This window comes from Struthio camelus, chromosome 18 (assembly GCF_040807025.1).
Source record: "Struthio camelus isolate bStrCam1 chromosome 18, bStrCam1.hap1, whole genome shotgun sequence".
Taxonomy (NCBI): domain Eukaryota; kingdom Metazoa; phylum Chordata; class Aves; order Struthioniformes; family Struthionidae; genus Struthio; species Struthio camelus.
Genome location: NC_090959.1, coordinates 17153095 through 17170420, shown reverse-complemented (window position 1 = coordinate 17170420; position 17326 = coordinate 17153095). Strand labels below are relative to the sequence as shown.

The 17326-nt window shown below is 45.1% G+C and overlaps 1 protein-coding gene across 4 annotated transcripts in view; it reads left to right on the top strand.

The window, feature by feature from the left end:
• The window catches only part of MYT1 (myelin transcription factor 1), a 73222-nt gene extending 56454 nt beyond the window's left edge, over positions 1 to 16768 (top strand). For all 4 annotated transcript variants that reach the window (XM_068912009.1, XM_068912010.1, XM_068912008.1 and 1 more), the window contains exons 17-23: positions 4331 to 4393; positions 4940 to 5023; positions 10159 to 10380; positions 10986 to 11077; positions 12099 to 12202; positions 12321 to 12464; positions 13942 to 16768. In XM_068912009.1, coding sequence (XP_068768110.1) covers positions 4331 to 4393; positions 4940 to 5023; positions 10159 to 10380; positions 10986 to 11077; positions 12099 to 12202; positions 12321 to 12464; positions 13942 to 14082 — 850 coding nt within the window. In that variant the 3' untranslated portion in view covers positions 14083 to 16768. The remainder of the gene's footprint in view (positions 1 to 4330; positions 4394 to 4939; positions 5024 to 10158; positions 10381 to 10985; positions 11078 to 12098; positions 12203 to 12320; positions 12465 to 13941) is intronic.
• The last annotated feature ends 558 nt before the right edge of the window (positions 16769 to 17326 follow it).

Below are 17326 nucleotides of genomic sequence, written 5' to 3'. Positions count from 1 at the left end.
CCACAGGGAATATTACTCCTTCAGTGGAGGGACCTACCTTTGACTGTGATACCAAAGCTGCCTTCGCAGGAGCAGATGGGGCTGGGTCACGCACGAGCTTAAGCGAAACCATTGCTAATGAGCAATCGTTTCTGCACGTGAAGAATGTTTGTAGAAAACAGCGATGTGATTGGTGATGCTTGGAGCCATGCTAAGGATAAATAGTAGTAGCAAGAGGGAGCCCCTTTGCTCAGTGGAGGGTGGTCAGAAAGCCCCACATGTCCTTACAGTGGTCCAGAGGCAGCATGCACCAGGGACTGCTCTGCTGTCCCACTGCTGCCGTGGGTGGCAGTGCCAGAAAGCCCATTCAGTATCACAGAGGTACAAAAGGAAGCTGGATTAGTAGATATTAATAGCATATTCCAGCGGACAGAAAGGACATGCATGATTAGTGCTAAGTATACTTAACGTGCATTATAGCCAATATACATTTTAAAAGCACCTCTTAAGAGAGCTTTGCTGAACTGGTGTTTCTCCAGCAGCCTGAAGAATAGCCAAGTGACCATACAATTAGTATTAAAGATATTAAAAGAGATCAGCCCCCTTCCCCTTTTTCAGTACAGGCCAGGAGAAAGAATAGAGTCATTTCTGAGACTGAGTCACTCAGAGCGTTTGCTGTTCAGCGAGTCCAAACCTGACAAGTTCCCCTGAATCCTTCAGGCATCTGATGTTAACGCTATTTATCAAAATGGTACATAAAACAGGAGAATTGTGGCCAGAACAAAGCCTTTTAATGTTATTTCACAAATATTGTTTTGCTTTTATATCCTGGTGAGGATGAGAGCAGAGAGAATGGGGAAAGGAATAGGATTCAGTGATCTTGCAGATACCGTAGTCATATCTTTCCCACAACTCCAGATAAGGCTATGTCAGCATTTCTATTATAAATTCCATTTCAGGGGTTAATATCCCTGATATAAAAAAATAGCTCCAGGCTGGAACATCCAATAAAAGGTCCCTGTCAGAATGATTTGTCTCCAGATAATTAAAAATAAAAATCAAATCACTTCTTTCACCTCTTTAAAAGTACTGAAAGGCAAAAGGAGTCAGACACTAGTGTTCTCGTAGTTTCATCCCACCCCTGAAGCTAGAACAACAAAGGAAAAGTTTTGCTTTCTATTTTAACAGTGTAAAACAGCCAAATATTACAAATACACGGGAGTCTCCTAAACCTGTATTTTCTAAACGATGCAGAGGATTTGCACCTCATCAAGGTCCTGCTAGATCCGTCTCTGCTGTGGCCCATCACTTTGCTGCATTTTAGTTCATCTCTTACTGCGCTGCACCTATATGCATTTATGTTTCCTTGAGTCTAGGCAGGCTGAGCATTGTTCCTTACTTAGTTTCCCCAGCATCCCTTTGAGGCCAGCATGTGTCCCTGCTATCCCATGCTGTGAGCTTTCTGCCCTCGCCTGAGCTGGTCCCCAGTCACTAACTGCATCCTTTCCTGAAGGTCCTGTGTTGCAGGAGGTCCAGATTTACATCTCCCCTCTCTCAGGGACATGTGATCGCTCCTGAAGATAATTTTTGTGATTGCTTAGGTTCACGTGTTTTGTAACATCTCAAAACAATCATTCACTCTTTACTTTATCTAGCAGAAAAGAGGAAGAAAGACAAAAATGGCAAAATATGTCATCTATTTCTCTTCCTTACTTTTCCATCAAGCTTTCCTTAAGTTTTGAGAAGAGTTCTCCAAAAAGCCCAGGATCCCTCTGCCCCAAATGTGCTTTCTTTTCTGATTTACGGACTCTCTCCTGTCTCTCCAGCTGGTTTCCTTCTGTCATCGCTGTCCTGCAATGAAAGCTGAGCCCTTTTCCTCTCTTTCGGAAGGGGCTTTCCTGATCAATCCTGGCCAAAGACCAGAGTCCCTCTACTAGCAGCCCAGCTCCAAGGTGTTCCTGCTCGAAAAACTGGTTTGCACTGGACAATGTGCTATCATCTTAGCCAAAGACGCTCATCTGAATGGATGGTCTGCAGTGTTAAATCGATTTTGACACTCTAGGTCAGGCGCCACGTTTTTTTCCCAGTGTGGGAAAATTTGCATGTCGCTTTTCCCAAATATATTGGCCTCAGAGGCTGGACATACATCTGCCACATGGTTACCCATCAGTTTACTGATGTGTCACAGAGATATTGGGCATTTACATCAATCCCTACTCTGCGGCAGCCAAACAACCAACGGTACCAGGCACTCGTGGCTTTAAAAATGGGGATCGAGAAAGTAGAGGCACAGCAAAATTTCCCCAGAAAGGCAATCTGCAGCTTGCAGCTGGGCTGCGCTGGGCATGCGGAGTGGCCACGGCAGTGCCGTCGCAGCTAACACTGATGGGATCCTGGTGCGGCCAGGTGAAGCTCCTCTTGGTGAGCTGCGCAGTGCTGCAGCAGTGAGCTGCGCTCTCTCGTCTTCGATACCCATTGAAATGAGCGGCAGACCCTCTCCCATTCACCCTACAGAGGCAGCATGGATTTTTCCCCCAGATACTAAATGCTTGACTCAGAACAAGGCTAGCTAATTGGCAGGCTGGCATGCACATCCTCGGCTAGGGCTCCTCGCCTCTTTTCCTTGTCCCCATGACAACTTTTATGTCTGTATGTCACCTACAGCATTCGGAGCAGATCTTTACGCTCGTTGTACTTCATATTCCATCACCTTTCTCGCTTCTGTGGCCTTAATGATGCAGTGCTTAAGTCGCACCGTTATCTTCTTTCTTGCTTGATAATGTTTGCAGCCTGTGCTAGCTTTTGTGCTGCTTTATGTGATCACAGAAGTATTCTTCTGTGCTTTAATTTCATTCATGTCTTCAAGCCCTGGATGCTTACCTTCAAACTGATCATCACAAATGTATCTTCAAAGATTCCTTTGTAATGGGCAGAGGCCGAGGAGGGAGGGGGAGATTTTTCACTGAAACACAAAAAACTCCTGGTGCATCATGTGAAACAACCTGGTGACTTCCAGCCTAGGGTCTCGTGGGAAGTGATTTTGTCCCCCTGGAGAAACACTCAGGTCTCTTATCCACAGTATTGGAGACATCAGCAAACTGTGAGATTAACTGAAACGCCATTTGGCTGAGGTCCTTTCAGCTCAGGGAAGAGCCATGGTGCAACCAGTCAGGACAAAGGGGTCATGTTCTGCCACCAACCTGCTCTGTAACTTGTGGCAAGTTGCTTCTCTGCTCCTTCTAGGGAGCCAACCCCTCTTGTTCAAAATAACAGAAAGCTTTGAATATTCTGACCTTCTGGAGCTTTCAAATGAGAGGAACTGCTAAAAAGACCTAGCTATTTGTTTGCACTCGTGGGCGCTTGCTGTGCTCTGACCATTTCTGTACCTACTCTGTTGCAAATAGATGGGCTCAGTCCCTCAAGCTGCTTCTCTTCACACCACGCATCCCACTGCTGAGCTAGCCATGTCTTGGTCGCCTACTTCTCTGCTCTGCTCACTTCATAGTTTCCAGAGTTTTTTTAGGCTGTGCTCACTGGCTCTATGGGATCCTTCCTAGAGCAGTGCACGTTGCCTGGAGAGTGCAACTCGTTGTCCCCATCCAACACCTTTTATTTTGACCCCTTTTTTCCCCCTCATTCCTTCTTCATCTCTGGCTGTCAGAGGAAGCAGACGGTTTTGGACTCTGAAGACCTTCCTGCAGCTGGAGTGGGGTTTCTGTTTGTCCTCAGTGAGTTTAGCCCCCTTCCCCCCCGCTCCCCCGCCCCCGCCAAGGCAAACAGATCTGAGCTAAGACCTTCTAATGGGCTTCACTTCACCTTGGCCAAGGTGACCCCAGGAGAAGAAAGCTGGATGGACAAGTTCTCTAAGGCTGCAGAGTATTTTTTTTCAGTTTCTTGTCCACACTCACATCCAGCCAGATGGTAACTGCTCGCTCCTTACAACTTCCTCAGGAAGACAGATGCTGTCTGGGAGATCTTCTTCTTAGGCTCCTTTCTTTGCATCCCGTGAGTCGTCCTTGCAGTGAGCATGGGAGTGGTGGTGCTCGGGTGCCGCTGGGCCCCGGGGCCTCCACTCGTGGCGAGCTGCCTCTCGCCGCGCTCTGGGACGCCCTGTCTCCTCCTGCTACCGTTCTTCTCTGACGTCAACGTCTTGCAGCAGCGGCGACTTTTGCGCTATAAACATTATGGACTGGACGTTATTCTTACGGACTACTGTGGTGAGGGAGAGGGGACTGTAAGAAAGAAGCTTTCATGTTGATGGTCCCTAGAGTTTTTTTGAAATTAGCTATCCCAGTGCTTCGATCCACCATTTTCATCCCCGGGCTAATCGGAGTCTCCCTTTCTTCTGCAGGTGCCCTACTCCTGGTTGTGATGGTTCTGGTCACATAACAGGAAATTATGCATCGCATAGAAGGTAAGCTCTTCCTTTAAATTATTTTTTCCTTAGCCTCTTTCTATTTTTTTTTCTCTGCAGTGGGCAGAGTTGTAAAGTTCTGAATAAAACATTAATGTTACTGACAACTGAAGCCTATTTTCATCTCTTTAATCTGACTTTTTTTTTTTTTTGATGTTTCCAGCATCTGATTAGAAGCTCCCTTCAGTAGAATAAAAGACAAAGGGTCAGATTTTAGCTGATGCAATGTTCCTGTTAATAATGCTACCTATTTATGACTTCTATTATCACTTTAGAACATTAATAGAGGAGATCTGAGCCTTCTGTTTCAACAATTCCATTAAACATCGCAGGCTGTTAGGAGATATCTTCTTATCTAGGCACCATTAATTACTGTCCATCTCCCTCAAATATTTTTTTCTCCTGACTTCTCCTCACGATACGAAGCTGCAAAACGAGCAAGATCAAAACACTGCTAAATTCAAGGCAAAGATGACTGAAGCGGGGGAACATAAAATGCAGTAACTCTGCCAGTGAGACAGCCCTTTCTTCTCTTTTTAAACACAGTCTGTCAGGCTGCCCTCGTGCCAAGAAAAGTGGAATCAAGATAACCCCAACAAAAGATGATAAAGAAGACCCCGAGCTGATGAAGTAAGTCTGGATAAAACCCCCAAGTGGACCTTTCAGTAGATCCCTTTCAGGCCGCACAGATTTATACGTGTGAGTAACTCCTCGAAGTGCACCCTGCACCTCCCGTTGCTCTGCGAGCCGAGCCGGAGCAGGAGCCGGTGGCGCAACCCGGCTCCGCGTTGCAGAGCTCGGTGCATCCGTGTGAGGCTGGAGCGGGCACTGTGAAAGCTTTTCCATTTAATTCCGATGCGTCCTTCCCTGACATCCAAAGTGTTGTCGCAATTTTGAAATTTGACTGGAAAGTTGCAGGGGGGGAAGATGACAGGATAGTCTTTATTTGTTTTCCAGGTGTGAAGGGTGGGCATAGACAGTTCCTCTCCTGCCTGTGCTTTATATAATTCATGCGAAAAATCAGCAATGTTGTAAATGAGGGGTAAAAATAAGTGAAATGTTGCAGGTTTTGCAGGGCAGCAACGGGCAGGTTAGAGGTGCTGGCAGTTTCACTTAATTCCCAGAAACAGGGGAGAAATGGAAAAGATTCAGAGCTGAGTAGGGTCAGGATCTGGTTATGCTGAATAAGACGTGTTTTGTAGTCTTTTCCACAGCTGAGTATTCAAAGAGGAAAACTGAAAAAGCTTTTTCCTGCTGCCTCTGGCTGAATTTTTCAAAACAGGTTTAGTCCTACTGGGAAAAGAGATTTTAAAACCTTGATTTGCTTCAAGAGGTTTCATCTTCTGTGAAAACCATTGTCCGGACTTCTCACAAGTCAGAGACCCGCCGGCTCCGTCTTCGGGGCCCAACACAAGGTCTTGGTCTCTGCTGCCAAATGCAGTTGGAGGATGTTGAAGCCTTTACTGGCAGGCAGGGGCCAGCCCTGGTTCCAGAATCCAATTTTTGGTTAATCCAGAATAACTCTAGCCTTTCTGGAGCCCATCCACTAATCCAGCAAGTGCAGGTGCAAGGAGGGTGAAAATAAATGTGTAAAAACTTATCAGCCGCCTCCAGGAGTTCCTGGACGTGCTGGAACGGCCCAGGAGAGCTGGCACTTCCAGCCAAACCCCTCTGCCAAAGCAGGCTGTCCCCAAATGCACGGTTTTTTTTTTCCCCCCCCCCCCGTTTTAGCGCCTTCTTTCCTGAAGCAAATTTTGCCCTTGCAAAACAGCAAAGGTGAATACTTGCACCTCTGGGTACCGAATTCTGTCTCAGATCAGATGGATTAATTAGCTGTTTGTGCTTCCCACTCTTCTGCAGGTGCAGGAGTAGGGGGGTGTGTAATGAGCCCGAAGTGCTGTGCAATCTTACACCCGGGTGTCTGCTGGCACAGGGATGCAATAGCGGGTAGAAAGGACATTTAAGAAACCAATGATATTTGAGCCATCTGCTGTGTTCTCACTCTTCGGTCTACAGGAAGGAAAGCCTCCGAGTTAAATGAGCTGTGTGATAATTAGCGGGAGTTAGCAGAGTTTATTAAAAATTGAGCAACCTACTCGAGAATCTATACGAAAAAAACCCTTTTTTGACTCCAATGTCCTAAATTGCTGGTGCAGGGGTTGCTGCAGGGGAAGAAAGCTGTAATGCTGCTCCATTAACCAGGGGCACAGCAAAAGCGTTGCTGGGAGCATCAGTGGATTTTTTTCATCCCTGCCTGCCACGTTCGCCTCCAGGCTGTGGGCATCCTCCTGGATGCCAGGTAGCTGACTGGGGCCAGGGCTGGGCCAGGGATGTGCCAAATGGCTCTCCCAGGTGCGATTTCTCTGCAAAGAGGGTCACTTCTCAGTGCAAAGCAGAAAGGGGCCTTTGCATGGCCTTTACATCGCAGTGTAGCTGCTGCTTGTGTAGGAAGGAGGGACAAGCTGTAAGTGCAGTAGAGGGGGCACAGAGCATCTCCAGCAGGACCGAGCATTCCCCTTGGGGTGGGCAGCAAAGCCCAGTCCTTTGTTATTCACAACAGGAGCAGAAATGGGCAAAAAACCAATACGGTGCCATGATCCCATTGTTGCCGAGTTACCCTGTCCCTTGGAAAGTTAGCTTTTAGCCTCCTGTGACAAGGTACGCTCCGGCGAAGGTCCCTGCAGGTTCGCATTAAGGAGGCTTAACTCTAATTCCATTACTCCATCTGTGTACCGAAAGCCACTTGGAGCACGTCCGAGTTTTGCACGTTGCCACCGAGGAGAAAGTAATTTAGTCCCTGTTGTTTTGCTGCTCATCCTTCAAGTAATTTGCTACAGATGTGATTGAACAGATCACCTCAACCTTCCGCCTAGCCTTGGCATCAGACAAAAACATCAAGGGCTGCCTAATTGATCAAGCACTGCTAGCGCTTCCGTTAAATAATAATAATAAAAAAAAATGTAAAAAAGTCCAAGCCAGCTGTTTTGCACAATAAGGCTCTGGTTTATTTTTTATCAATAAAAGTGTAATGAAAGTTAAATTAACAGTGTAAAATATGTAACGGTTGGGCCATAACAGTGCATACTAAACGCTGAGGTTTGTCTCTTTCTTTCCTTTTTTTTTTTTCTCTCTTTTTTCCTCCTGAGGATTCAGTAATTTGCTCGTGATCATATAAAAGCAATGATGTTATGAATTTACTGAGGATCCTGCTGGCAGGGATATTATAAGTGAATTGTGCTGCATTTGCAACTGATTAAAATCAAGATCAGCATTTTTCAAATTATCTTGGGAAAATAATGGGTGTACAGCTCCCCCCTTCTGCTGTCAGCTCCCTGTGGTACGAAATATAAACAATAAGGGCACTCATTTCGTCGGTGAAATGTAGCTTGCGATTTTCAGGAACAGTTCAGTTGATATTTTGCTAGGAAAACGCAAGTCCCTAATTACTTTCACGTAGAGGACAAGATGGTTATTTTTGCAGTTTCTTACCTACTCTTTTTATTTTCCTTTTATAGGTAGCTTCCCCTGAGTAATAAACTTTTAACTGTATTTATAATTGACTAGCATCTTTAAACAAATGCAAACCACAGCAGAAACCTTAATAGATGCACCGGGCTTTGGTGAATGACAGAATTTAGTTAGGATGCCATTAGGCAGAGGGGTTGCAAGTGGCGAGGAGAGTGGGTCCTTTTATAGCAGCACTCATCCACTTGGCGATTCACGTAAGTCGTGTCAGCACTTCTGTTACCCTTCTTGTACCTCCAAAGCATTTTCACTGGCCATAGACATCGTCTGAAACATGGCCTTGCAGAAACACAGGGGTGGGCGGGCTCGCATGCCCCAATTGCCGATAATTCGTACTTTGGTGCCGTCGGAAACATAGCTTGATCTGCATGTAGCTCTGTGATGGCAAAGCAGAAGGGTGAGAACGCAAGATGTTGCAGGTTGACCCCGCTCGTCAGCCCAGGGACTGGTTTCACGGGAAACGGGTGCATCTCTGCAGGCGCAGGAGACGTTCGTCTCATCCGAAGGGGAGAAGGGGGGCCCCGTGGGGTGTGAGTGGAGCTGCAGTGGTGATCGTGTTGATGACGCTATAGTTTAGGGTCATAAAATGGATAACCCTGGAGTCCTCAGCAGCAACACCGGACACAATTTGCCACAAACGCGTGATGGTTTGCTGCAGACATGCCGGCCTTGGGGTCGCTTCAGGAGCCCAAAGTAAGGCAGCCCAATTTGCCTTCAATGACACAACCAAAATATATCATTTTTTTAAGACACAGTGACCTGCTTTTCAGTTGTTTTGCTGAAAGCATCAGAGCGATGTGACCTCCACTGTGTGTTTCCCTTTTGGGGGATTTATGCTGGTTCTCTTTGGTTCTTTTTAAGGGACAGTCGTAACTTTTAATTTCCTGTCTGCCTACCGCATCTGCTGTTGTAAAAACAATACTCATATTCTCTGAAAGGATTTTTCCCTTACATGTTTGGTAGAAGTAACTAAATATTTCTATTCCTCGGTTCTGGTGTTGGACACAGAAAGCGCCTCTCCTCCCACTCCCACTCACTCCTGTAGCTCCTGCTCCCTGGCCCGAATGGGGTTGTAGTGAGGGCTGTCTCTCTGATCGGGTCCTACTCTTCTGTCCTCCTTCCCTACCTCTCAGCTGAAGATGAACCTCCAACAATGAGCTCTCAATTTGATTTCTGGGCAGTTAATAATCTCTAGCTACTAGAGTAACATGTAAAGTTCACTCCAAGTTGCGCAGTGGGTCGTCTCTGCATGAAGATCAGGTAGCTTTGCCCATGAAATGTGCTCAGCCAACCAAATCAAGGGTGTTGGCCACAGCTGTCTCAGGTCTGCTGCTCTTTCCTATCCATATATCACCTTGCCTTGGGACTCTGACTGTGCCTATCACAGTCTCTGCCAGACTTTCCCTCTAGGCACCATTAATTTTACTCAGAGAAGGACCCACCTCCTCCTCTCGCTCTCCTTACCCTTGCCAACAAAAAGATCAGGTATAATTAGGTGGCTTCTCATTTGGCTATTACATAGCAGCAAGTCACTGTGCAGGGCCACATGTTGAAATCCCGGCTTAGTTCCTGTGCTCTGTGCCAGGACGGCATTCAGAAGGCTGCTGCATGCACTTCAGGTGACTGTTGGCTATTTCAAGACTGGTCCTCAGAAGTCTGTAAAGCCCTAATGATAAAAGCGTTTAAGCTTTGACTCCGAAAAGCACCTGCACCCAGCCAGTATATAGAATAAGCACTAAAAGCCCTGTCCAGAGATGCATGTCCTGGATGCGATATTTTGGACAGGATCTCAGCTTCTGTTTTGTTATTCATTTGCTCAGAAGCAGCTTTCCAGCCCAGAGGATTATGGAAAAAAAGCTTGAAGCTCTGAGTAAGGGAACCTAAGAGTAAAGGTGTTGCCAGTCTGTGAAAATATCCTAGTTGGAGGTATTCCTTTAATGCTTTTCCAATAGTTGTCAAGTTCGAGGACATCAACTCCTCCCTCTGGACCACTTTCCTTCAGTGTATGGAGTCTTAAAACACAGGGAAGGACAGACTCTCAGCTGATGTGAAAGGGCCTTGCAGCTGTGGCTGTTCACATCAACCAAGCATCTTCCACGTAAAGGCCAGCTGAAAGCCCCAAATGCCTAGGCTCACTTCCAAGGCTTCCTTGCTTCTGCTTATGCCTAACTTTGTGGTAAAGTTTCCTTATGACCCTCTTCATTCGCATCTTGCAATTTCTGGTAATTCTCCGTGCCTAGGTGTCCGGTTCCTGGCTGTGTTGGGCTCGGCCACATCAGCGGCAAATATGCCTCTCATCGGAGCGCCTCAGGGTGCCCTCTCGCAGCCCGCAGGCAGAAAGAAGGATCGCTCAATGGCTCCTCGTTTTCCTGGAAGTCGTTGAAGAACGAAGGCCCGACCTGCCCTACCCCAGGCTGCGATGGCTCAGGGCACGCCAACGGGAGCTTCCTCACTCACAGAAGGTAAATAACAAGGTTCAAACTACCTGGAGCATGACAACATCGCCATGGCAACTTGGTGGGTTTTTTTTTTTTTTGGATTAGCCTACCTGCTTTACCACCCTGCGGATCTTCAGGAACATGAAAGGCGTGATAATTGCTACTTTTGATGCTGCACTCAGTCAGGCTCCTGTAAACTTGGAGTTTTCTGCACAGGAAAAAATAGCATAAACTTTCTTACTTTGAAATGGTGAGATGCAAACTGGGCAAAATTACGAAAAGTGATAATTTAATGTTCTTCTATTAGCATGCCAGAACAGGACTTTGGCACCCAAAAGACAGGTTTGGCACCCAGAGCAGCCAGATTAGTTTCACCTTCCTAGGCTGTCATGTTCTCTCTTTTAGAAAACATTGCATTTCTTAATCTTTGCTCAGAGAAAATTGCTCTTGCTTTATAAATGAAGACTTTTGTGGCATTATTCATAAAGCAATTTCCTCTGTACCATAAAAAGCTTTTAGAAGAACTATCTCACAGCATGAACTCCACCAAATAGTATGAACTCTTGTTGGGAACATAAGCACCTATAAATACCGAGAGTTTATGAAACCCATTTTTACTTGCCTTTCAGTTTGTCAGGGTGCCCAAGAGCTACTTTTGCTGGGAAGAAAGGAAAACTCTCAGGGGATGAAATTCTCAACACGAAATTCAAGACCAGCGATGGTAAGGGTTTTCATGCCTTTTATCTTGCAGATGTGGCAGGAAGTGGAATATTTATTATATATTGTAGCTAGAATGTGTTATCACAGAAACCAAACGGATCAAATATTCCTGTTCTTGATTTAAATAAGGAAGGGAATAGTCATGTTTAAGTTGTTATTGAGCATCCAAAAACATACCTTGCTTTCTTGTCTAGATCACACTGTGGATCACAGTGGATCACACTGTCTCCTGTAAGTTGACATCCCTGGGAATACTTATACAAATGAGGGTAACAGAATCAGGCCATTAATATAGATATAGAAATATTTAATAAATTTGGCTACCTCCTCATGTGCCAATTAACATTTCATTAATTATCAGCCTTTCTCACTGAGATGTGAACTCCGCGACTCAGCAGACACCGTAGCCACATATTATCCATGCCCGCTTGCTCACTACAGGGCTGCACTGTGTGCTTTGCGGTGCTGAAGAGGGCACATTTACATCTTTGGAAGTAAAATCTTACCTACTGCGAATATCAGTTGCACAGTCTATTCCCTATACTCTTATATTTTTCTGCAATCATACTTTTTATGTACTTGAAAATTCATTTTTCTCTCAATATTTTGTTTTTCACGTTTTCATAGAAGTATTTTGCCTGCAGAGTTCAATATCATAAATATTGCTCTGAATAAATATTCAATCCTTATTTAACAAGTTTTTTTTTCCCCAAACTGTGGAGGGAAAAATGAAGGGAATGTATCTTGCACATTAATTATTACTCTTAATTATTACTCATCACAAATAGTCAGTTCTTCAGTCTTTCTTTCTGGTGCAGATATTGCAGCGCACAAAACGTGCCTCCCCTTTAGAAGCTGGCAAAGGGAAGGCAAAGGGAAGGCAAGGGTTTTGTGAGCTGCGATGTCTGCGCCAAAAGAGAGTCTCGCGAGGGGGGTCGATGGAAAGCCCCCCCCCGGCCTTTCTGCTTTTCCGCTTCTCAACCGAGAGCGTTAGCTGACGGTCTGCGACTTTCCCCCCGCAGTTCTGGAGAACGACGAAGAGATCAAGCAACTAAACAAGGAGATCAGCGAGCTGAACGAGTCCAACTCAGAGATGGAAGCAGCTATGGTGAAGCTGCAGTCGCAGGTGCGTGTGCGGGGACGCAGGCCCGCGCGGAGCCCGAGGAGGCACCGGGCTGGCTGCGTCGTGGCCCTAGGCGCTCTTGACCGCAGCAGGTAACCCTTTGGGGCTCCTTGCTCTGCAGATATCCACCATGGAGAAGAACCTGAAGAACATTGAGGAGGAGAACAAAATCATCGAGGAGCAAAATGAAGCCCTGTTCTTGGAGCTCTCAGGGTTGAGCCAGGCTCTAATCCAAAGTCTTGCCAATATCCGCCTTCCACACATGGTAAGACACTGTCACAGCTCTTGCTTCTAATCGGCGTGATCGAGTGAGCCAGGTGAAATCCAATTTCACGATAAGGCTTATGTACAATTAAAGAGTGGGAGAATTTCTCTTTATGCACCTACCTCTCCTTTATAAGATCAGTACTTTTGCCTTATCTCTGAAGCTTGCATTGTATCTCCCTTTTGTTGTCATTTTCTGCTGATCTCCCTTTGTATCTATTGTTCTGTCTCATTACATCTGGGAGCATTATCACAAAATAGGAAACTTTATCAAGGGCACCCAGCGCCTTTTAGGCAAAGACAGAGCAAGCAGAGATCAGGAGGGATTGGATTTCAACGTCAGAAAGATCTTACAGCTCCTATTATAATGCAGGTAGTTTCAATTCAGTTTTGAATAGCTGGCAGCCAAAGAATAGCATTCTTAAAGAGAATGTATTTTGTTTAATTTAACAAGGTCTAACAGCCCACAGCATGTTACCATAGAGTTACTGCAAAATGAAAAGACTGCATTAAAATAGTAAAACCACAAAAGGCTATTAATTACCTTCTCTCTATTCCCAGGAATGTAATTACTGTTGTCAAAAACAGGTGTGTGTACCAGGGTCTCTGTTGTTGTGGAAGCTGTTCTCTTACAAATAATGAAGACCATCAGGATGATCAGAGCAATGAGCTTTTGATTTATTTTCCTGCCACCATTTTTTGGGAATCCTTTTCATTGGGGTTTGCATTTAAATTCAGGCTTGTTGGAGACAAGCCGTTCTCCAGCAGAGCATTTTTGGATGGTATTCACCCAGCTGCCTAACTGGCAGAAAACCGCTCACTGAGTGCTTTTCTGCAAAGCATTTGACACATAAAGGTCAAATAAACTGTTCAGCAAATATTTTTTCAAGGTTTCAGGCAACTCCAATTAAATAATGCCCATGAGACGCGTATACTCATTTTATTCCCGTTCTTTTTCCTCGTCTCTCTCTTCCTTTTTCCCTCATTTACTGTGAGTTAGCTATTTGCAAGGTTTCCACGATGCCCCTCAGAAGCACCAGCTGCACTGCAGCAGCGTGCTCGGGTGGGCAGCACCAAGGTGACTGGGTGCCTGTCCTCACTTTGCCTTTGACTCCCTGCGCGATGCCTCAGCAGTTTGTGCCTCCTTTCTTCCTCCAGGCTTCCATTTCCCGGCCTTACTTCGGCCTCAAGCCTGTCAAACTGTCTGCATGCGCTTAACCTGATGCTCTGTTAATAATTCCATTAGACTAATGCGTAAAACCAAGCGCTCGCATAAAATCTTGCTGGATCACAGACCAGACACCAACACGACAGGAGAAACGGTCACTGAACATATACAGGCGCCTTGCACTAGAAGGCACTGACGTTGAGACCTTTAGATGTTGCTGTACACACGGGCAATTAATTGCAGAGGGGTATCTCAGCCTCTTCCCGTGTGGGCTAATAACACCACTTTTGCTTTGCTGTGTTGGTTGCAGGAGCCGATTAGCGAGCAGAACTTTGAGGCATATGTGAACACGCTGACGGATATGTACACCAACCAGGAGTGCTACCAGAACCCCGAGAACAAGGATCTGCTGGAGAGCATCAAGCAAGCTGTCAAGGGCATCCAGGTTTAGTGCTGCGGGACAGAGCCAAGTGAGCGAACGAACTGTAAGAGGGAACTTTCACTCCAAGTATTCAGGTTTACAAGTTAGAAAACTTGTTTAATGAATGAAAAAAAAAAAAAAAGGACCAAAATGTAACCAAGAGGCCATTTATGAGACGTGGAACTGATTGAACTCAACGTTCTCGTTTACTTAACTTTGGACCTTCTTGAGAAAAGCGGGATTTTTCTACCTGGACCATGAGGTAGATCAGGATGGAAGGTTAAATTCTCCAGTAGGTTGTGGGACTTGGTAGCTGGTGAATAGCAGGCGTCTTTCATGAGTTGCCATGTTTTTGCAGAGTTGATCCAAGGGTTAGAACGTTGCAGGAACAGGGTTTGTCTGATCCGAGACTAGCGTGTGACTGGCTTAAACCCTCATGTTGTCTATGGTCGTATGTCCAGATCACCTACTCACACATGAATTATGTTATATGTTGCTATAAGTGCTGGAGCTGCAAGCTACCTGTAAATCTGAACCTGTGCTGGGCCTCCCAACCCCGAGGTGTTCAGATATCCACTGGGCATGGGAACTCTTAAGTATTATAAAGTAGCTTATTTTTATTTTCTGAAAGAAATCTGAAGAGCAGTTCTGGATCTCCAGTGGAAAGCGCAATGGAAAAAAAGGTTCTCAGGGAAGCTTTTGGAGTTTGCAACTACAGTATTCCTTTGTCTGTCTTAAATATGAGAATAGCTATTATGAATAGGCCAATACCAGATATTTCATACAGAAGAATTCTAAATGTGTCATGGTCCAGTGTATATGATTTTTTGGAAGTCTGTTTGATGACAGTTCTGGTTCTTTTCATTATTGTGATCATCCTAACAGTGGCGCAGTACTGCCAGTCAAGAGATCATACATCAATGCCAGAGAACGTTTGAGATTGTGATGAACAACAACAAACAAAAACAAAACAAAACAAAACAAACAAAAAGGGAGATGTCAATTGATGGCCAGCAAAGTGCAAAGTGCTTACCCACCGCAAATCAGTTATTTCCTACAGATATCCACATGGCAATGGGTTTTCTTGGTTTGGTTTTCTACATTTTGTGCAAAAGTACAGAGTGAGCGCCATTCTGGGTGAAAAAAAAAAAAAAAGAGTATTCAGGTATTGGGTATTCTTCCAAAGAAGCATTTTGTAAGCAGTTCGGTACAGGCAGCCCACGGTGCACTTAAAGAACAACTACACGAATGTCTTTGCTAAGCTGATCTGCAGCATCTCATCCGTCTGTGCGGCCAGCCCAGTGGCGGGGGCATTTCCGAAGCTCTCCGAAAAGCAGGTGAGCTGAATGGGAGGGGATGGGAGGTACGGGCCACGCTCCCCGCCACTGCGAGTCCCGCAGGCCTGTTCGACTGGCTAAGCCCATGGGTCCTGCGCGGCGGTCCTCACCTGAACTTGTCCCCAGGCTGGTGCTGGCGCTGGGAGGAGAGAGGAGCAGAGCGCCGGGAGGAGTTTGCTGACCAACACTGAAGGCAAGACTATTGGTGTCATTCTGAGCCCAATCCTGCAGATATTTAGGGCAAAATCCGACTCAGAGAAGTCAGCGGAAAGATTCCCGCTGCTTCCAGCAGACACTGGATCCAGCCTTTAAGCTCATGAGCAACTCGACTTGCGTAGGTCCCCTTGTTGCAGTCAATAGGGCAGCTCTTGTAAGTAAATTTACTCACATGCTTAAGTGTTTGCAGGACCAGACTCCATGATTTCACTTATTTTAGAACCCATTCCAAGTGCAAAACTACAAAAGAAAGGGAAAAAAATAGTCATTTGAGGTGTTAAAAACACAATGTTCTTAACATGTAAATAGAGTCCAAATTGATTGTGACTGCAATTCAGTTAGTATTTAAAAGTAGAGAAATTGCACTTCCTGGAAGAAAGAGAGGAGAAAAAAAAAGTAGTTAGTTTAATTATTCTGTAAATTATTTAATTTTGGCAAGATACATGTAATTTATATTTACAACACCTTATGTTAACTTTTTGCTATTTATTTAACTTTTTTATTTATTAATTTTATACTTATTTTAAACTGGACACCGCACCATAGAAAAGAAGATAAAAGAAGCAAAAAAAATTAAAAATTAAAACTTTTGACCATAAAAAATGATATTCCAAAAAAAAGAAAAAAAAAAGAAAACCCTTATCTACAACTCCTACTTGTAATTTTGATGCAACCAAGTTATTTTTTATATATTTTGTTATTTATTCTTTTAACGATGGGAATTTTTTTAAAGATATTTTATAACTGAGACATTTTGATAATTTTTTGGTTTGTTTTTTTGAGGGGGCAGGGGCACTGGGGGGAAGAGAGACTTTTTTGGTTTTTTCTTTTCTTTTTCATTCGTATGGTTTCAGGCACTGATAACAGGAAATGAAAATTCTGTATTTATTATTTATTTAATATTTAAGTCAGAAATGAACTGTGCTCTTGTTGTATATTTATTTTGTCGTTTGTGTGTCGGTTACGTGATGACTGAGTACTTGTTTATGTGAAGGAATACTGTTCATATTTAAATAATAAAGAGGCGCATTGAAAGTTATAGCGGGCTACATGTTATTCTGTGAAAACAAATACTGTGATCTACTTTCCTCAGGAAATGTATTTTGCAGACAGAACTTCCTCATGTACCGGCAGGGTCCTTTCGTAATAAACGCCCGGTTCTGTTTGTGCCTGGAGTTCCCGTGGTCTTTCTTGCAGCGGGAAGCGCCGGCTCGGGCTCGGGCTCGGCGGGGCTGCTCGCTGCCCGCGGGAAATGCCGCACGGGGAGCTGAAACTGCGCCGGCACCGAGAAATGCAGCCAGTTGGACCCGGGAGGGGCAAGAGGAGGCAACTTGCACCTGCAGGATTTACCAAGACGCTTTGCCCAATCGATCCCTGAGGTCTAGCTTCAGGCGCCGGGAGAGCTGGTTTTCCTCGATGCGACGTCTCCACTCATGCCCGCCTGGCCATGATGTTCGCAGATTAACTTTCTGGCAGACCTGAGCTTTTCCCCTGGCAAAACAGCTTGTGTTTTGAAGCTGTGGCAATGAAGAGAAACTATTGTAGTTCTCTGTATTGAAGATGTCATTTCTGAAGTAGCCTAAATTCAGTTTAGCTTTGCAGTAACTGTAGCTTCCAAGGTGCCATAAGGTAAATTGTATTAAGGCCAGCTGGAGTTGAGTAAGTTGGGTCAAATGGGAATTTTGGGCAGCTCCCTCATGCAGGGCTTCACTTCTCTTACC